The sequence below is a fragment of the Typopeltis vanoorti genome, chromosome 14 (assembly GCF_054136105.1).
Source record: "Typopeltis vanoorti isolate ZY-2024b chromosome 14, IOZ_Tvanoo_1.0, whole genome shotgun sequence".
Lineage (NCBI taxonomy): Eukaryota > Metazoa > Arthropoda > Arachnida > Uropygi > Thelyphonidae > Typopeltis > Typopeltis vanoorti.
This window is the reverse complement of record NC_143562.1, coordinates 29,036,961-29,059,068: the sequence shown is the minus strand read 5'-3', so window position 1 is coordinate 29,059,068 and position 22,108 is coordinate 29,036,961. Positions and strand designations below refer to the sequence as shown.

Below are 22,108 nucleotides of genomic sequence, written 5' to 3'. Positions count from 1 at the left end.
GAAGGAGTCAATGTTCCAACAGGAGTAATCCTGGGGGGCACTGTTGTCTAGGTAGAGTTGACTGTAGTACCCCCAGAAGGCGTTCATGATGTTAGGTGTGGTGGTGTGTTCACACCCGCCTTCTTTGATGGTAGTAATGGTTCACTCCTGCCGGAAGTTGACGTAATGCCTGTTGTAAAACGCGGCCGATTCCCTGTTTTCCGAGCGGAGGTGGAGACGGATCTTAATGTTCTTTTCTTCCACCTGTTTCTGTCTCTCCGATTCAATGTCAAGATTAATGTCACGGATGGTGTTGTGACATGGAATGCTTTGGAGTTGGTTGGCCACGAACCAGCTCCTCTCCTTGTAAAGGTCACGGAGCCGAGCTCTTTTGAGGAAGGCACGTTCCTGGCCCCATTTTATCATATTTTCTTTCATGGTAAGTTTTAGTCATGCCCAGGCATCCCAGTCCCAGCCAGCGGTGCACCAGGTGGAGCACAGTTGGTTAAGCTTGGCTGAGAACAGGGACGGGAAGTCTGGTGGTAACTGCCAGGGGCCCGGACCAACGGCTACTGCTTCTAATGGATGGTAACTTAGCACGACTAATTTGTGGTCCGAGATGGTAGCATTAAGTGGAACGTGCCTTTTAGCTTCGGCTCTGGAGAAGAGGGATGGTGATAAGTAGAAGCGATCGATCCGTGTGCCGATGCCTTGGCCTGTCCAGGTATAATCCCGACAGTAGGGGTTGTGAGCCCTCCAAATATCCGACAACTGGAGATTCGTGATGTGGGTTTCCAGATGTCTGTAGTCAGCAGTACCTGTATTCGGATTTCCCCCTACTTTATCGTAGGCCGGGTCCGCCACACAGTTAAAGTCCCCCATCAAGATGACGTGATGGGCGCCATACAAGTATGTATGGAGCGACTGGAAGAATGCTGGTCTTAATGTTGCATTTGCTGGGGCGTAGATGTTAATGTATCTAGTGATACAGCCCCGGTACTTCCAGTCGATGGCAAGGACTCTCCCTTCTGTATCCCTCTGGATGTTATGGAAGGCTCTGAGGATGGGGGCTAGCATAAGTATCCCGACCCCGGCGCTGTTACGTGTGCCAAAGCTCCAAAATGATTGTACGGGGTACGTATGGCTCAGTTCCTGCATATCTTTGAAATGAAAGAAATGTGTTTCTTGCAGGAACAAGAGCCGGATGTTAAAGGCTAGCATAAGCTTCCACACCTCTTGTTTTGATGGTAAACGAAGCCCTCGGATGTTAAGAGAGGCAACACAAAAGGGGGGGGGTGGCGGCATTCTGATGTTTTTATATCCGGCCTAGATCTTTAATATGTAGCTGTCTTACATATTGGATTAAGCTGTCGATCTGTAGGGGGGGGGAGGTAGAATATCCCACTTCCTGCAGACTGGCTTCCAGTTTATCGCACGAGCTCGAGAGAACCTTGAACTCGTGGTGAATGTTCTTGATTTTAAAGCTGACGATCTTGTTTCGGTCTGTCTCGTAGTTATATAGGTTGAACTGGGAGCCAGTTAGTTTATTTATCGGACTCCGATGTTGTGGAGTCCGTACTCCTCTTGGAGCGGCTTCGATGTTTTTTTTCAGGTTTAGGGGAAGCCGCTTCCTTACTTTTCTTAGGGGGTTCTTTCGGAGGTGGAAGATCTTGTGCCCCCTCTTTCACTGCAGGGAGAGGGCTGCTAGCTACTGCAGGGGAAGTCTCTGAAACGTCGACGGACAAAGCTTCCTCTGGTGTTGTAGAGGGGGGGATAGCTGGTATAGTGCTATCCATAACTTCGTCCGTATTACCGTCGGATGGATGTTGTTCTTCCGTTGTACGTTGTAAAGTGGTGGAAGTGGCCGAGGGGGGATCTGCTTCCTCGGCGGATGTTGTTGCTGGGGAGGAAACAGTTCCTTCTGCTGGTGTTGCTGCAGATTGATGCTTCGGTATTTTATCCAAGATGGTCTGGGTAAACTTCTTCTCCCCGCTGTTGGTAGGTAGATCTGGAAATGCAGCGTCTCGGGCAGGCTGCGAAGAGAGTGCCTCAATGGGCACTCCTGCCCGCTGCAAATGTTCGTAGAGGACAAGATGTTTCTTTGTGGTCCTTGGCAGAGCATTTACGGCGGGGTGTGGGCACTGGTTAGAGATGTGCCCGACGCTGATGCAGTTGAAGCACTTGGCTCAAGGGCAGTCACTCCCCAGATGTTCAATCGAGCCACATCGCAAGCATTGCCTCTGTACCATGGGGTAGTTTACCATGACACGCGACGTGCCGATGTTGACAAGGTTGGGCACTGGTTGTCGCATGTCCATGGTAAAAGTTACCTTGCCAGAGTACCAAGCGGGGTCTTCCTTGGAGACGCTCTTCTTTATGTTGCTCACTTTCCCCCACTTGCTATATGTCTGTGTCAGTACGTCGTCTCCGGTCTCTAAGTATTCCATGGGGAAGCGGTCGATTCTGATCGGCCGAACCTGTGATCCTGCCATGGTTGGGATCACCTGCTTCCCTTGGATGGGGAACCCTCTAAAAGTTTGTCTCTCGTTGCCGCATTTTTAACTACGAATAGGAATCGTCATCCTCCATAGGTGGTGAAGGAGAAGATGTTATTTACTCCTACGAGCTCCTTAAGAACGGTTGTGAGTATTCTGGGATCCTCCAAACCTGGAATCTCCACTCCAAGTGTCCGAGTCCTGGGGGGGACGGGGATAACTGCTCATGATCTCTGCATCTAGAATAAAAAATTAAGAGTCTTACGACTCTGAATAATCCCGTAGTGCGTTAAACGCACTACCAGCAAGTTAGTACAGTTAGTATGAAAATGCAAAATGTTAGTAGAACAAGATAAATAAATAACAAACACTATATTAGTAAAAATCCAACAATAAAAAAGGCTATCTTGATGCGCTTGCAAAAACGAAATACGACGTCTCGTCAGTGGGAGTTAGGCCCAAGTGGCGATATCAGGCAGAAGCATTAGCAAGTCATCTCCACCTATAGGAATTGCCAATTGGTGTGCCACCCTTTTTTAATAATTTACTCTGGATTTAGAGAAAGATGTTGAAAGTTTATTTTTCACTTGGTTCATTATAATAAATTTAGTTTAATCCTTTATCCAAGTGTGAGCAAACAAAATTTGCACCTGAAAGTAACTTCAGGACTGGGTTAAGGTGGTTCAACACCAGGCCAACTCATTGCAAAGGTGGAGCAAGATACCAACAATGTTCTGCATTAAGGGAAGGGTAGTGGCCCTTCCCTTAATGCATAACATTAGACATATCTGCAAGGAGATGTTTTTTGCATTATAGGAGATACTGAGATAGGAGTGTTGGTAACTTGCTCCACCTTTACAACGAGTTGCCCTGGTGTTGTACCATCTTAACCCAGTCCTGAAGATACTTTCAGGTGCAAAATTTGTTTGCTCACACTTGGATAAAGGATTAAACTAAATTTATTATACTCTAACCAAGTGAAAAATAAACTTTGAACATCTTTCTCTAAATCCAGAGTAAATTATTAAAAAAGGGTGGCACACCAATTGGCAATTCCTATAGGTAGAGATGACTTGCTAATGCTTCTGCCTGATGCCTGATATCTCTACTTGGGTCTGGCTCCCACTGAAGAGACCTCAATAAAGTTCGAAACTAGTCTGGGTATGGGCCCTAGACATATCCGCAAGGAGATGTGTTTTGCATTATAGGAGATACTAGGAGTGTTGGTAGCTTGCCCCACCTTTGCAACGAGTTGCCCTGGTGTTGTACCACCTTAATCCAGTCCTGAAGATACTTTCAGGTGCAAACTTTGTTTGCTCACACTTGGATAAAGGATTAAACTAAATTTAAGGTAAATATAAACGATTAAACTAAAAAAAAGACGCCACAGGATGCCTAATAACGGTGGACTGGAAGTACGGTGGCCGTACCATCCGACTTGCTGCAGTTTATGCCCCGAACAATCCATACCACAGAATTGGTCTCTTCTCTGCCCTTGAAAACTATCTCCTGGGAGCAGAACGCCTAATAGTTGCAGGAGACTGGAACTGTGTGGAAGACACACGTCTAGACAAAATCGGTGGGAATGCAAACACCGGAACTGGCGGCATTGACGCTTTAAAACGATGCTGTATAAATTTTGATCTCGTCGATATCTGGAGGCGGAATAACCCCTCCAAAGGAGAAACTATGTGGTGCCGCGGCCAGATAGCGACAAGACTAGACAGGGTGTATGTGTCCCAAAACTTGGAACAATATGTTCAGAGGATACGTCACACCTCAGTGCACATGACAACCGACCACAAAATGGTCATACTCAAAATCACGCTTCCAGAGGTTATGGAAACAGCCAGAGTTCCTTGGAGGCTGCCTCCCACCTTTCCCAGTCTTTTTAGCGACCAGCTACAGAACCTCTGTGACAGATGGACAAACACCAACTGGGACTGGGAAAACTGGTTGAGCTTCAAGTGGCAGGCTAGGGAACTGTTCCAAAAATGCGGGTGGGAAAGGGCCTACCAACAACGCAAACGGCTGAGGGATCTCTACAGGGAACTCGGCTGGTACCAGACAAGCGAACGGAGCGGAGTTCCCTGCGGACATCTTATCAGGCAAGTAGAAATAGCGCTGCAGCAAGAGCGGCAGAGTAGAGTCGAGGACCTCGATTTTCAAACGAGACTCTATCTCAGAAATTTGGAAACACCTTCCGCCGCATTCTACTACCAACAATGGGTGGCGGCTAATGACGAGAAAACGATTTACCAGATCGAAGAGAAGGGCCAGATTCTACACTCAGCCCACGAAATACTCTGTCACTTTCATCAGCAGTATATCTCCATCTTCTCTGACTAGCAGGACACAGATGACTTCAGTGAGTGGGACGCAACATGTTTTCCCGATCATCTTAGTGCCCTGCATGACAGGCCGATAACTGCAGCCAAAATAAAGGCTACGTGCAAAATGATGAAAACAAAGAAGACCCCAGGGCCAGACGGACTGGGGATAGAATTCTATAGATCTATCTGGGAATTTGCAGTGGCAGCATTAATAAACATCTTTAACTAATTCCTCACTTCGGGAAACATTCCCGAGGAATTCTTTAAGAGCTATACCATATTTATCCCCAAGAAAGACCGAGATCGGACTTATTCGAATAACTGGCGTCCAATCTCACCAATTTAGACTATAAGATCTTTGCAAAAAATTATCTGCACACGCCTTAAGGACAGTATCGAAAATATAATAACAAGCTCACAGGTCTACGGGATCCCCGCTAGATCTATGGAACTCAATTTCTTCTTGTTAAGATACTTGATCAGACTGACTAAGGAAAAAAAATACCCCCTGGCACTTCTCTCCACCGATCTGGAGAAAGCGTTTGACAGTGTCAACCACAGGTATTTGCAGAACATCCCCCAAAAAACAGGCGTGGGCTTGAGACTTCGGTGTACAATTAAAAACATGTACGCGGAAGCCACGACCCAACTATCTATTAATAGGTTTCTGACAGAACCAATCCGCATAAAGAGAGGGGTTAGGCAAGGCTGCCCGCTAAGCCCCCCTCCTCTTGTCCCTAGTATTAGAACCCCTAATCAAAAGAATTGATAACACCCCTGCAATTAATGGTATTCCACTGCCCCAAGTCTCCAGACAGTGCAAAATAGTAGCATATGCAGACGATGTATTGGCCACACTCAGAGATTCTGAGTCCATCTATATCTATCTGCACATGCTGCAAAAGTTCAGCATAGTCAGTGGTCTTCGCGTTAACGCACAAAAAACTAAAATCAAAAGTTTTGGAAATTTCCATAGCACTGGACTTCCCTACGGTTTAACGCTACAGACACAGCCCCTAACGATACTAGGCGTGCCTTTTTTAGACACCCTAGCACTACCAATCCAAAAATTGCAGGAGACAAGCAGGGACAGGATAAGGCTGTTCAAACCAACCTTTTTCTCCTTTTATGGCAGAGCGACAGTAATAAGAACAATCGTCACTCCAATGCTGATGCACACTGTCAACATCACAGGCATCACACTGTCACAAGAAAATAAATTATCAAAAGAACTCATTGATTTCTTCTGGAATGTGAGTAAACACGAAGTAAAGAAAGAATACCTACAACTCAAACAGGAAGAAGGGGGTTACGCTCTGCCCGATCACAAAAGCTTCCTACAAGCAAACACGTTCAAAACCGTACGGAAGGCCTTAAACTCCAACCACATTTCTGGCCTGCTAATTAAATACTTTATAGGACTTTTCCTCCCGCTCTTTGGGATCACGGACTATGCTGGACCCCGCTCAAGGGGGATGCCCAAGTGGTACAGTACATTAGTTAAATCGATCACAACACTCAGAGACAGAGGAATAGCAATCCTCACACACAAACCCAAAGCAGTATACTGGGATTTCTTCCAACTTTCCAGGCATGATACACCCAATCTCAAGACAAATAATCAAATTCTCTTCAGAAATATCAAAAACAGCTGGGGACAGCCTTTTCATCGAGATCGAGCCTGGAGAATAGCCTAGGGGCGGCTCCCAGTGAAACAGGTGAAATCCCAGTATGTACCTAGCCCGTGCGACCCCTTCTGCAATGTCTGGCGGGACGTGGAAACGGTGGACCATTTCTTTTATTTTTGCCCACCAGCCCAAAGCTTCTGGCGGAGACTCAGCACAGCATTGGGAATCCCCATGCTGACAGTAGAAGAGGTCGTACGGCTACAATTCCTTCCACTAGTCCAAAAAACCCAAAAGTTCGCTATCTTCCTAATCAACGTGTTAAAATATCACATTTGGAAGGTACGGAAAAAATCCTAGGTACGAGACGCAAATTTAATGTATGCAAGAATAAGGAAAGGTGTTTTTTTTTCTACCCACCCAAATTTCTTGCACAAGAAAGGCACGTACTAGGAGATTTTAAATTTGTGAATCAATACTGCAAACCAACAATATGCTTTCTTATACAGGGATGCATCAAGCCCTGTATATCTCTTTAGAACCCACAAAACCCCACCAACCCCCCCCCCCCCTAGGAAAACGAATAACCACTCTGTCTTCCCTAGCCACAAAGCTTTTGCTGGCACGGTTTCTTTTATTCCAAATAAGGGGGGATAGAGCTGAGAACCCTTGCTGTGAAGGCTTACAGCGAGGCTGTGCTGCTCCCTGCGAGCTACATCTCCCGGGCCAGTCTCTACCCCATTCTAAGTCCCAATGGTACCAGGTCTACAAGTCCCTATTCATTTCAACTCACCCGGACCTTAAGTCCTGTTATTTTATTATTTGAATTTTTTTTAATTTAAATAATAAAATTTATATTTTAAATGTATTGAAAAAAAAAAAAATCCTTTTTTTTTTTTTTTTTTTTTCTCTCTGGACCTTAAGTTCGACCTCTATGATCAATTCATATATTCAGCCCGGACTATAAGTCCTCAATTTCTCAATAACAGCAATAAAATTTAATTACCCAGAATACAAATAAGGATATTATATTTAGTAACACAAAAAGATCCTCTAAGTAAATTATTAATTTGTTTAAAATCATATGCGAACCCTAGACCAAAGTCTATGTTTAACCTTTTTTTTTCTGAACAGATAAATGGAGATTATGTGTTACAGACCAATTAGCCTAATACGGCTAAACAGGCTGACTGAGGCCTCTTTTACCTCCTACTATCCTACTCTATCTTACATCATACTCCTCTCTTACTGTCTGCTGACCCTCAGCATGCTTTATTCTCCAAAGGCCAATGATGAGAGACATGAACTCCCATTCTACCTTAATAAAGGTCGAAACTAGTCTGGGTAGTGGCCCTTCCCTTAATGCATAACATTAGACATATCCGCAAGGAGATGTGTTTTGCATTATAGGAGATACTGAGATAGGAGTGTTTGTAGCTAGCTCTACCTTTGCAACGAGTTGCCCTGGTGTTGTACCACCTTAACCCAGTCCTGAAGATACTTTCAGGCGCAAACTTTGTTTGCTCACACTTGGATAAAGTATTAAACTAAATTTATTATACTCTAACCAAGTGAATTTATTATACTCTAACCTTTCTCTTTTTATACCCTCCACAGCATTTTCTTCTTCTGCAGCTCATGCTTAATGATATTACTCATCCATCTAACTCCTACATTATTAACCCTTATCTTAGATATACAATTTAATATCGCTTCCTCTAGATGACCCTTAACTAACTGCCATGCACTACTAACATGCTTATCCTGCAGTGTTTATGCCATGGCATAGATTTATGCTTCTTCCAAAGCTTTTCATAATCACCTGCCTTGTAGTTTTACATACACCCATTCAAGACTGCATGGTCACTTTCACCAAACGGAGGCAATGTGACCAAGTTCAAATATTCTCACACCCCTAGTCCCCTATATCACATGCTGCCTCATGTAATTATCTGTCAGTAGGTGTATAAGTTCCATTTCCTTCCTGCCATGTGAACTTTTTTTCCTTCCAGTCTATATATCTCTTTGCTGGCAAAGGTTGGTCGATTGGTAGAGCCTCTGCTACTAATGGCTCAGTTAAGTAAGTTTGAGCGCGGTTAGTAGTTGGAAGGGGACCAATCGTTCGATGCTGTTGGCACACTCTCCCTCAATGAGTCTTTGTACTCCCTGGAGGTGTCAAATAATAATAATAATAATAATAATAATAATAATAATAATAATAATAATAATAATAATAGTCCACGCGGTTAGCCTAGTGGTTATGCACTTCGCAACCATATGCCTGGGGAAGGAGTCCTAGGCTCGATTCCCGTCGATGACGTGAGGAGCTGAAGGATCTTCCTCAGCCATAGCCAAGTTAGCCAGTCTTGGGCGTGGACAGCAGGGTTTTTTCCCCAGTTTATTCTGGGGTTTTTCATCCCGCAAAGCAGGCAAACTGGCCTTGAGAACTCAACACTACAGGCCATAGGATACACTGGGGCATAAGGCTGACCACCTTATCCTTTTAATGGAGTGAAGTCCGATGATCAATGGACCCTCGACACCGCAAGGTAAAAGAGGGTATAAGGAAGATGAGATGAGATAATAATAATAATAATAATAATAATAGTTGAAGTCTCCCATAATAATGACTTTGCCTGTGCTCATTGTACTAATTTGGCAATGCATGTCTTCCAGATCATCCGTGGAATTCTCTGGCCTATAGCAACAACAAAGTATATTTTCTCTTACTGGCCTTAATCTCACGTCAGACCTTCAAATAAACTGCCACCCTCCCACCTATCACCTTTTCTTTTTGACTGCAATTCTTCTGTTATCATCAGCAGTACCTCTCCCCCATCATTTCTTCTCTACCTTCGTTGAAAATACTAAACCCTTCACATTCAATCCCTGTGACTACATCATCTGCTGTTAGCCAAGTCTCAGTAATGCCTATAACTTTTGGTGAAGTTGCATTAACCAATGCCAAAACTCCTCCATCTTGTTCCTAGTACTTTTGGCATTAGAATATAGAAACTGCAGCATCTCTTTAGTCCCCCACCCACCTTTTCTTCCTGAATTGATTACCCTACTCAATAATTTTTCTTGAGAGACTAGGTCTCTCAAGAAAAATTATTGAATAGGACCAAGTGAGGAAAAATTCCTCACTTGGTCATTCTCACACTTACTCGCTTAATGGGTGCCTTCACACAAACTAACCTGCCTTCACCCTAATTACTTAAGTTTTCCTGAATTTACACTTCAGCATGCTCAGCGAACAAAGCTCTCTCTCTCTCTCTCTCTCTCTCTCTATGGATCTTTAAATCAGCATTTCGATAATCCTTCTTTCCATCAAACACAAACTACAGAGCCACAAATCTTACATAATTCCTTCTGCACAACCTAATGGAGGTCCTGAATAATAATATTAATAATAAACAGAATTTATGAATCCATTATCAATTATTTAAGAAAATTATTTAAATATTCATTTTTTATTTTTGCAGATAATCGATGATAGTTTATATGAAGATGAAGAAGAATTTGAAGTATTTCTTTCAGATCCATCCCAAAATGCTGTCATTAATAACATTACTAAAGTGGTTGCTATTATAGATGGCCCAAATGATGGTAATATTTTATATTTGTTTATATTTATTTATTACCAATGAGTAGTAATAATAACTTCAAAGATTATGGAATTTCATTTGTATATTTTATTAAGATGATAAACATCTACATGTTTTGCTATATTTTATCTAATAATGTCTCTTTGGGAAATTAACATAACTGGAGAATGTACAATAAAAGCTCTGGGAACTCCTAACAATTTGTTTTTTAAGTTTTATTATTATTTATTTATTTATTTTATTTTTTTTTGAATATCAGTCCAAAGTTTTCAAAACCTGTTAATATATTTTTAAAAGAGTTGGGAGTGGTATTCATTGGAGAAAACAGTACAGTAGGAAGTTAATTACATAAATTGTCTTTCATATTATGTTTAAGCCATTTGTTGTTTGTTGCTAATAGCTTTTAGATGATTACTAGCATAATGGAAGTCTGATATGTTACATGAGGAATTCTCAAATGTCATGTGGGATTATGCTGTGGTTTCTATATGACTTCAGTTGATTTCTGATTTATAATAAGTGGTTATCTTCTAGGTAAAATATATTAACAGTGAGAGATACCTTATTTTAACCGAGATGAATGGCTCTGTTAGTTTTAATATCATACTACTCAGAGAGGGGATGATGAGGAAGTTTGTGAATCTATCTGCACATTTGAGCAGTTTTCAGTATATTATAATAGAAAGGGTACCATTTGAAAGAGGTATTACTAAAATGTCTAAAAGGATAGAATATTGTTTATCTCCTTTTTCATCATTATGTGGATCCTTAGATGTTGGCAGTTCAGGTGAAGGAGGAATGTGTTTAATATGTTTAAAATCTACTCCATGAAGCCCAGTTGAGAACCCAGCATCAACTTTACTTATACTTAGCTCTACTTTTCAAAATTCTCCATGGAAAAATTGGCAGTAGTGGTGAGAGGGACGAATCCACTGCAGTACCTCTGTCTGTGTCCAAGATAAGTAACGCATGATAGCGATCTGTTAGGTGGGGATGGTGATAGAACTTTTTAAAACTTTTGATGTGTCATGCAAGGGAATATTGCTAAAGAGAGAAGTGATATCAAAGTTGACCATAATATAGGAATTATTTACAATTAAATTTTTGATAGAAGCTTTAGCAAGTGGATAGAATTTTTAATGTAAGAAGAGGTATAGGGGTCAATCAAAAGAGTAAGAGATTTTGCTAATTGTTTGGATAATCAATAAGAAGGGAGGAGGGAATCCTCCTTTCCTCTTATAGATTATCCCCTCTTGGTAAAAAGCCATTTTTTTGCCAAGAGAGTTTTGAAAAGCATGCCTTCCACACAGGCTCACCTAAGGCTATTATATGGATAAGAGATTTTGATAATGCACTCGCACTTTGGCCTCATGGTCTAGATATTTTTCTTTTCACCTCAGCAGTCAATTCAAGAATTTGTTTTACTAAAGAAAAGGAGATTAACAATGGTCATCCTTTCTACACACCTTAATAACACACTTTCCAAATGTAACCTTTCTTTTACAATATACTGAAAACTTGCTCACATAGCTAGATATATTCACAAACTTTCTCATCATCATCATCACTCTGACTAATATACCCATCAATTTCTGTTCCAGTCGGGCATCTCTCATATCTGAAATTAGCAACATACATCACATCTTAATTGGTACAATTCCAACAGAATTAGCAAAATTCTTAATCCTTCTCCCAGTCCTTAACCTTCTCTGCATACAGATTATAGAAGTGTGATCACTATTCCTTATGTCCCAAATATGTCAGAAAAAAATAACCAGAATTTTGAAAAAATATAGTCTATGCATTTTCTTTAGGCTCTTCTTGCAAGTTGGCCTACTATTGACCAATGGCAGACATTTGTAATCACAACTGTGAACACCGGTCTCTTTAGTTGACTATGCCTCAGATACCACACACAGAACAAAATATTAAAAAAATAATAATAATAACACAGTCTATGTTTTTTTCTTATTTTTTCACAACCTATACTTCCTACTAGCTCCCATAGAAAGCATCATTCCTAGCTGAGTCCAAAAAAAAGTGAAACTTAGTGGACTAAGTTTTGCTTTGTTTCTCATGTGAATGTGCTACAATTTACAGTATACAGTACATTACACCCCTAAACTTGTATCAATGACAAAAATAAAATATTGGAAGGATGCATCTGTTTATTTACTGCTTGTACCTCCAACTTTCCCAAAACATTTTATAGGCCTAGAATTTGTTTCTTGCTCTGTTTAATTGTAATAGAAACAGATTTTTCTTTGTCTGCTGCATTTTTGTAATAACTAACAAATCTTCTACTAATTCATTTCTCCTGCGCCTTCAGTACGGCCATGTACACAAGCAAATCTAATTATACAATTTAGCATTTTGAAATTTCTCCACATTACTCTTCTTGAAATTGCCCTCCCATTTATTCAATAAGTTTATCTAAATATTTAATGTTGAGTAATGTAACTACTACCTCAAGGGAATAGTTAATCACTTCGCTATTCTGGTATTCACTTTAGCCAGTAAGGGAGTGCCAAACCTGAGGTACCTGATGCTGGACCATGCCTTATTTCATGTAATATGCATCTGTCATATTATCTGTAGACTTTATTACTGATTTATTGACTGTATTACTTTGGACATGGAAACCGAAGAAATGGGGTAGTTCAGAGTTAGAAGAGAATACAGAAAATGCATTTTGGGTTACAACTCAGTGTCTGACAGAATAATCCAAATCAGAATAAAAGGTATATCCAGTGAATGTTGCACTCATACAGGTTGAACAATTTCATAGTAGATTGAAAATAAGTAGTATATAGTATTGACAAAACAGATTTTATCTTGATATTAGGTGATTGGAATGCAAAAGTAAGAGAAAAAGAAAAATCAGTCATCGTTGGAAAATTTGGTTTAAGGAATGAAGCAGGATAAAATCTATTGAAGTTTTGTGTTGAGAACAGTTGCTTTATTGCAAACTTACTTTCAACAACATAACCTTAGTATTGCCTCTGGCTTCAACCTGCATCACCTCTGGGTCTGGCTTCCACTGAATAGACCTCAATAAAGGTTGAAACCAGTCTGGGTAGTGACCCTTCCCATAATGCATAGCATTATACATGTCTGCATAGGGATGTGCTTTGCATTATGTGATCCTAAGACAAGCGATATGAAGTCTTAGCTTCCTTATACGAGTTGCTTCAGTCCTGAAAATACTTCAGGCACAAACTTTGTTTGCTTACACTTTGATAAAAGATTAAACCATGTATATAACTTCTTGGTATCTTTAATTTATAGTATAACCAAGTGAAAAAACTTCAACAACTTTCTCTAATCCAGAGTAATTTAATAATAAGGGGTGACATCTTTTAGCAACTCGTATATGAAAATATGACTTCTGCATTAGTTCAACCTTAGTATCACCTTTGTGTCTGGCTCCCACTGATGAGATCTCGGTTTTTGGCAAGAGAAATACTTTGGTTTTCTTTCTTTTGTTTGTTTTTCACTTTAATTTATTTTACTGGTGCAAGTGGTGGTTTCATCCCCACTAGCACTGGTTTCTTTTAATAAATATTAGGATTGCTGGTAGCGCAGTTAGTATCTGCATTATGGAATTACTTTTAGTGGTATCACGGCTGGCATTTATAGTAACTCAAACAAACATTTGCTGGTGGTGTAGAATTATTTCTGTATCACGGGATTATTTTATTCTCAGTCTTATGACTGAAAGTTTTTTTTTTCTTCCAATTAAACGCAGAGGTTATAGTCTTTTTCCCATTTGAGATAATAGTACCAATTCCTCCAAGGGTTCAAACTCCAGGAATTGAAATTCCCAGATGTGAAGAAGTGAGATGGGTAACTAAGGTTTTAAAAGAGATAGTTGACTCAAACAAGATTTATTCTTTCATCCCTTATGGTGGAGGGAAATATTTAATTGTAGTTAAAGATATGGAAACAAGGGACAAACTATTACAGGATTTTACTTTCGAAGGCAGCACAGTTGGTCAGGGGGCCAGGTAAAAACAGTAAAAATCGAAAGATTTCCAATGGAATATATAAAGAATAGTAATGAAATTCTTACACAGACATTTTCAAAATGGGGTAAGATTAGTAATATTCAAAAGGGTTTGTCAACTGAAGATCCAAATTGGTTTCCTGGTGATGTCACCTTCACAATGGATATGAAGACGCCCATACCAAATTTTTTCAACATCAGTACAACCCGAGTTATAATAAACTATCCCAGAGTACAACATCGATGCCTGTGTTGCAGTTCATATGATCACTTAGGTGGTAACTGTCCCAAATCTAAATGTTTCAACTGCATGGAGATTGGACATATCGCTAATCAGTGCCTCAAACCCTGTCAGAAATGCGAAAGTTCTGAACAACACATTAACACCTATCCTTTTAGAACTTTCATGGAAAGAGTGGGAGCTCCTGTAGAATCAATTAGAACACCATATATATCAGAAGGCATAATGAAGAGTTTCCAGAAATCTTCCAATTCAGTCTAGTAAAGACAGCGCATTTAAGCAAACTACTCTTGGTAAAATCACAAAAAGTGCGTGACCAAATCAGATAGAAATTAGCCCCAAAATTCCAGATCTTCAGGAGAAACTTTTCCAGTCAAATACTGATGAAACATCAGTTGAAAATACCAATAATGAACTTAAAATAACAACTGAACAAGTACACAATGAAATGCAAAAACATTCAACTGTTCTACAAGGAGAAACTGGAGAAGAAACAGAAAAGCAAGTAAGGCGACTGAAAGAACTTAATATGGAGACACGATCATCAAAAAGGAAAGATGAATTAATAAAAAAAATTGAAGATAAACAAAAAAAAAATTAAAAAAAAGAACTACAACTAAAAGAAAAAGAAGTAATAAAAAATGTAAAGATGGAGAAGGATGTGGATCATCAAATGAATCTCTTCAGGCTCAGAAGAGTTTATGGATTATGAAGAACCAACTCAGGCTAATAAAGAGAAAGCAAGAGATACAATTAAAGAAAATATAATAAAGTTTACTGATTCAAAGTTTTCTCAGTACACTTATCATCTATATGAAAAGAAAATGGAGGCTACTTAGAAGGATAAAAGAGAATAGTGTGACAGAAGGGTAGTAAGCATGTTGCCTAGGTATGACTGTGATGAGATGAGGTGGAGAGCTTGCTGAAAATGTGTGATTAGAGGGGAGTACAGTTTGTTAATGTATGGAATGAGTTTGAAGGACGAAGTGTACTGTATGGGAGCGATGGACTGCATTTGAGTGGTTATGATGTTATTTGCTTGGAGAGACTGCTGCTGGAAGGTAGAGAAGTGAGTAGAGAGAATGAATCAGATTAAGTGGGAAGTGATGTGGAAGAGCAGGAGGGTAAGACAGGAGAGATTGAAGAGGTGGTTATGAATGGGGAAGTGAGTGGTATGAGTATAGAAAATGAGAGAATGGGTGTACAAGAGGAGCAGGAAAACAGGGAGGCTCAGGGTGGAAAGGGGTACACAGCGTGAGAAAGGTGGATGCTCCAAGAGGATATGAGAGCATGTGTAGACTGAAAAGGGATGGGATGACCTAGGATCAAGAGGAAACAGTTGGAATTGAAAAGGGTTCTAAAATGAATGAGCAGAAAGGGAAATGGGTTCCAGTTGAGCATGGAGAGATCACATCGAGTGAGTGGTATCAGTGGAACTAGCTGTAGATCCTGAAATGAGCGGTTGTTTGTATACAAATGCTAGAAGTATAAGAAACAAGGCAGATGAAATGGTTACACTAATTGCATCTGTTCACCCAAAGATTTTTGGAATAACTAAGACATGGTTGGAAGAGGATGACATCCTGATAAAAATAGAGATGGAAGGGTACGATGTGTTTCGTGAGGATAGAAGGGGTAAAAAGGGAGGAAGAGTGCTATTGATGATAGAGAAAGAGTTATGTCCATACAAAGTAGAGATGCAAGAGGGAAATAGTGCCAGTGGTTTTGAGGCAGTATGGTGTGAGATAGAGGTGAATGGAATGAAATACTTGGTTGGATGTTGTTATAGACCAGGAAATGTGGATGGTGGTGGTAATGAATGTATAATCAAATTAGCCAAGCAAATAAGAAAAGGGTGATCATTATGGGCGATTTTAATTATGGCAATATAGACTGAAATGATGAGATAGCAACTGGAAGTAAAGAAAATTAGTTTCTTGAGTTTTTGAGGGATAACTATCTCAGACAGTATGTAACAGAGGGCATGCTATGATTGAGGGTGTTGGATTTGGTCATCTCATCAGAGGATGTATTTGTAAATGAGGTGTCAAATCATCCCCCAATTGGTGAGAGTGACCATGAGGTGATCACCTGGGTGGTTGCCAGCAGTGTGAGGATCTCTGTGAGAAAAGGGTATATGTGGAACTACTAGGGGAGGGTGAATATGAAGAGCTCAAGAGACAGCTTGAGGGTATAACATGGAATGAGGAGTTAGCTGGAAAAGAGATCAATGCAGCTTTGGGAAGTTTCAAAAACTATCTAGTAGATGCAATGTCTAAATGTATTCAAAGGTCGATCACTTCATAAAGGAAGTGATCGACCTCAAGCATCAAACTATAGGCCTATCTGTGTGTCAGGTGTTGTGGTTAAGTTGCTGGAGAAGCTTGTGAAAACTAGGATCCAGAGTTGGGTTGATAACAATGGTATTATCTTTGATGGACAGCATGGATTTGCTAAAGGGAGGTCATGTTTTAGTAATCTACTTACTTATTACAATAAAGTGACTGCTTCCTTTGACAGAGGAGAAGGCTACACAGTAATATACTTGGATTTCACAAAGGCTTTTGATAGGTACCGCATGATAAGTTGACAGCCAAACTAGAGCAGATGGGGTTGGATATTAGATTAGTGCACTGGATTGGAGACCGGCTATCTGATAGGTATCAACAAGTGTATGGAGGAGAGATATACTGGAAAAGGAAAGTTACTAGTAGAGTGCCTCAGGGGGTCTGTTTTAGGCCATTACTGTTTAACTTGTATATTAATGATATTGGTAAGATTTGGATGGAGATATTCAGTTGTTTGCAGATGATGCAAAGTTGGGACAAGCCATGAAGAGTAGTGAAGATGTAGTGGCCTTACAAGATGACTTGAATAAATTGAGTGATTGGGCATGGAAATTGGGATGTGAGTTCAATGTTGCAAAATGTAAGGTTTTAAAATTTGGAAAACAAAGATGGGATGCAGAATTTATGCTTGGTGAGAATATATTGTTGGAGGTAGAGGAAATAAGAGATCTGGGGGTGATAGTGGATAAGGTTCTGAAATTTAGGGGACACATAGCCATAATTGGGAAGACAACACAAAAGCTTCTGGGAATGATGCGGAGGACACTGACGTTTAGAAATAGGGAGATTCTTGTTCCTTTGTATAAGGCTTTGATTAGGCCACACATGGACTATTGTGCCCAGATTTGGTCACCTGGTTTTCAGAAGGATGAAGAGATGTTGGAAAGGGTCCAAAGGTGACTGACTAAGGTAGTTTCTGAACTCAGGAATGTCGAGTATGAGGAAAGATTGAGAAGATGTAATTTGCAGAGTCTGGTGGACAGGAGGAAGATGGAGATATGATAGTGACCTACAAGTTGGTAAGGGATCGTTATAGGATGAATGCTGAAGAATTTCTATAGAAAATAGTGGGAGATCAGGGGAGAACCAGAGGTCATCCCTGGAAACTGCATAAAGAGGGTGTGAGTAGGGGAGTGAGAGGTTTTTTTCGTGCAGAGTTGTAAATGATTGGATTGACTTGCCTAATAGTGTGGTGTCTGCAGGGAGTTTCAGTGTGTTTAAGACACGGTATGATGAGCTCTGTGCATGTGTGTGTGATAAAAAACCTCCCAGATGAGTCTTTGACTCCATGGGGTTTTGGGGTAATAATAATAATAATAATAATAATAATAATAATAATAATAATAAAATAACTAGCTTCCATATCAAAAATGATAGCCATGAAATTGAAATAATGGAAAGCAACTGTAAGAAACTGGAAAACAGTTTACAAGAAGCAGGTTACACAATTGCTTCTTCAAAGATTGAAGACCTCATCGGATTCATCCAAAACTAGTGGTACTTCAATAATCATAGCATCTCCTTTCTGCGTTGCCTCATTAAATATATGAGGATTCCATAGGCAAATTAAACAAGAAACTATATGGAAACTTATGCTATGCCATAATATCAGGTGTTTGTTTCTCCAAGAAACATACTTCTGCAGATATAAAGATATAAAAAGTTTAACAGATAGATGTTGGAAGTTTATTTTGCACTTGGTCAGACTATAATAAATTTAGTTTAATCCTTTATCCAAGTTTAGGCAAACAAAGTTTGCATCTGAAAAGATATCCACTTCTTTCTTATTGGAGCTTTAGAAGATTTAACTGGGCTGGAGTAGGAGTTCTTATTCTCCCCCCCCCTCCTTGGGTCATTTTGTAATATCCAAAGGGATGCAGAAGGTTGAATCTTAACAATAGATTGGAAATACTGTGGATGTTGTCCTCCTGTTTTGTCCAATTCCAGTTGAAGACTGGAATTTGACAAAACAGGAGGACAACCCATGAGTGGAAAAGTGAGATATGCACAGTTAAAAACATGTCTTGACAATGCTCAACTAGTAGACATATGGAAGATGGATTTGTAATCTTAATCTCCAGGCATACACATACAGAATCAAGGTATTGGTACTCGTATTGATCGAATTTATATCTCTTCTTCCCTTATAAATAGGATAATTCCGATAAAACATCTTGACATCAACATGTCAGATCATAATCCAGTTATACTTAAGTTCCACTGCATGGAAACAGTAGAGATCTCTTCTGGACCATGGAGAATTCCACCAAATTTTCCATTGATCTTTTCAACTAAATTCCAAACCCTCTGTTTGAATTGGAATAATGTTACCTGGAATTGGGATATGTGGTTAAAATTCAAACAAGCAGTAAAGCAGAATATGATGGAATGGGGGAAAGGAACAGATTTTCCTCAAAAGGAAAAAGTTGAAAGATCTGTATAAAGAGAGAAGCTGGTTTGCAACAAACCAATGCAATGGCATAGACCAGTGGTCGCCAAAGTGGTCGATATCGATCCCCAGGGGTCGATATAACATTGTTAGGGGTTGATTCGGGCTCAGGGGTCGATTGGAGGGTCGATAAAAAAAATATAAGACATCAATCTATGGGTATTATTTAATTCGGTTAACTTGGATTACCTCCATCCTGAATGACAACGCAATTAAGAGTGAATTGTGGGAACAGTGACATGAATAGGACCTGTAAGATGGAGCAAGGTCATGAAAATAGTTATGGAAGACAATCAATTAGGCCAAAATGAAGTATTTACCAATAAACGGATGTTGGTGGTTCTCGCCTGGCAACAAAGCACACCCTTCACATTGACAACGTTAGTAAATTGTATACTAAGTTAATAAAAGTCTTATTTTCATATATATAAGGAAGATTGTATTATTGTTATTTTGTTTTCTAAATTAAATTTTATATTTTATATATTATTTATCCCTCCTATCAAATATGTAATGTTAAGAAGGACGTCAAAAACGTATCCCTTTGACATTAAGCCAATATAATAATATATACTATATTATACATACAATAAACATTGTAACTATAAAATAAACAATCTAAAAACTCACATAAGCGTCTTTTTTTGCTTTTCCTATTATAAATATGTAATAGTAAAATAGAGGGGGTCGATAAAAAGTCAAGAAACTCTTGAAGAGGTCGATGGTCAAAGAAGTTTGGTGATCCCTGGCATAGACTGTGGCAAAATCATTAGAACATTAACATAGACATAGAACTGGAAAGGCAGAAACAAGTAGAAGAAAGAAATTTTAAGATAAGAATACAACAGCACTTAGCAGATAGCTCTTCAGCTGCATTCTTCAATGGACAATTTACAAAATTTCGCAAAGAAAAGACTATCACTCAGATCTGTGTTGATGGAGAAGACATGTCCACCACTAAAGACATCCTTGACTCCTTTCAAAAACTCTACAAAAATCTGTTTGAAGACAATAGTACTGTTGGAAATTATAACTCTTGGAACATTAATGGCTTTCCTGTTCATATCCAAGATGGGCTTGACAGCCCCATTACAGCATCTGAAGTTACCACAGCCTATAAAGATAAGAAAATCCCCAGGGCCTGATGGTCTAGGGATAGAACTGTATCGTGAAGCCTGGAATTTTATTCTTCCCATTCTAGTTACACAATTTAATTCCTTTTTCTTATCAGGACACATACCAAGTGAATTTGTAGCAAGCCACACTGTTCTCATTCCTGAACCTAATAGAGATCACACCTTAATCAGCATCTGGAGACCTGTTTCTCTATCTAATACTGACTACAAGATATTTTTCCGTATTATCAATAACAGGCTCAAAGTGGGAATGAAATATATAATTTAAAGCACACATATGTATGAAGTACCAGGTTGAGCAGTAGAATTTAATCTATTTCTGCTACATAATCTAATCCGCTTAGTTAACAGTAGTATGGCATTGTGTCTAGTTGATAGATTGTGGTGTATTGTATATGTGCAGATAGCGATATGTGTAGATAGAGCTGTTCAAAGTAATGTAGATAGCGGGTTGTGTAGAGTGGAGTGCCTTCTCGTGATGAGTCCTTGGACTCTTCTAAGGTGTCATGAAGTAATAGTAATAATAATAATAATAATATTAATAATCTCTGATTATTTATTAAAAATGTATATTCGAAAAGTACATAGTATTCAGAATGAGTGTGTTAAATTTTTTTTTAGTTTATAATAGTTTTAATGTTTATTAATGTCAGTGTTATTGATAATCGATAATGTCAGTGTTATTGACAATGGCCTATCTCGTTACATCTCTAATTTTCATATCTGAAATTAAAATTAATTTTATTCAGTCAAATATACAGCTGAATTATTTTGGAATTGGGATTAACAGTGAATGTTTTAATCGTAGTTGATTTCATCTTCATTTAAATTTTCTTTGTGAATAATTGACATCCTTATATGTTTATTTATTTATTTTGAATTTAATTTTATTATTATTTTATTATTATTATTATTATTATTTTTTTTTTACAGAACCACTAGTTTACTTTTCCCAAAATTCATTTATTTATACTGAGGAATCTGGGGAAGTGAAAGTGGAAATTATTAGATCTGGTCCAGATCTTTCTAAGCCTTCTTTGGTATGGTGTGGCACACGACCATCAGAACCTCGATCTGCTTTTCCTGGTCAGGATTATTTGTCAACTTCTCTGCAAATTATATTTAGTCCTAAACAAACATCAGCAGTAAGTATTATGGCTTGTTCGACTTAAGGTTGCTATATGAATTAATTAAGTAAATAGGTATTTGGCATACTAAGAATATCATTATAGAATAACACTTATACAATTAGTCCATTCCTTTTCTTTCTGTGTACTGCATGTTAATATTAAATATTAATACCTGTTTTCTGTCTACTGTATTTCTCTTGATATACCATTAATGTGGCTCATAAAAGTAATATTATACATAGTGTAGAAATGTTGATTATAGGAAACTACACGTAATGATAATCTGTTGAAATTGAGTTTCACATTATTTAATGAAATATTTCTCATATTTGTTATTAAAAATTTCTTTTATTTTTTATATATCCTTTTATATATCCTTTCCTTACTCTTCCTCTGTATTTCTCTTGATATACCATTAATGTGGCTCATAAAAGTAATATTATACATAGTGTAGAAATGTTGATTATAGGAAACTACACGTAATGATAATCTGTTGAAATTGAGTTTCACATTATTTAATGAAATATTTCTCATATTTGTTATTAAAAATTTCTTTTATTTTTTATATATCCTTTTATATATCCTTTCCTTACTCTTCCTCTGGAAAGAGTAAGGAAAGGATATATAAAATGCTAGATGACATGCTGAATGGAGACAGGTACACAACCTTGAAAGAGAAGGCTCAGAACAGAAGAGAGTGGAAGGAAAGTTTCTGCTACTAAAAGAAGAACCTGCTCAATTGCAGAATACTCAAGAAG

The 22,108-nt window shown here is 38.9% G+C and overlaps 1 protein-coding gene across 3 annotated transcripts in view; it reads left to right on the top strand.

The window, feature by feature from the left end:
* LOC150099333 (extracellular matrix organizing protein FRAS1-like) overlaps positions 1-22,108 on the top strand; it is a 1,385,483-nt gene that overhangs the window by 1,056,691 nt on the left and 306,684 nt on the right. For all 3 annotated transcript variants that reach the window (XM_090403569.1, XM_090403568.1, XM_090403570.1), the window contains 2 exons: positions 9,918-10,041; positions 21,154-21,365. In XM_090403569.1, the coding sequence (XP_090259695.1) occupies positions 9,918-10,041; positions 21,154-21,365 (336 nt within the window). The remainder of the gene's footprint in view (positions 1-9,917; positions 10,042-21,153; positions 21,366-22,108) is intronic.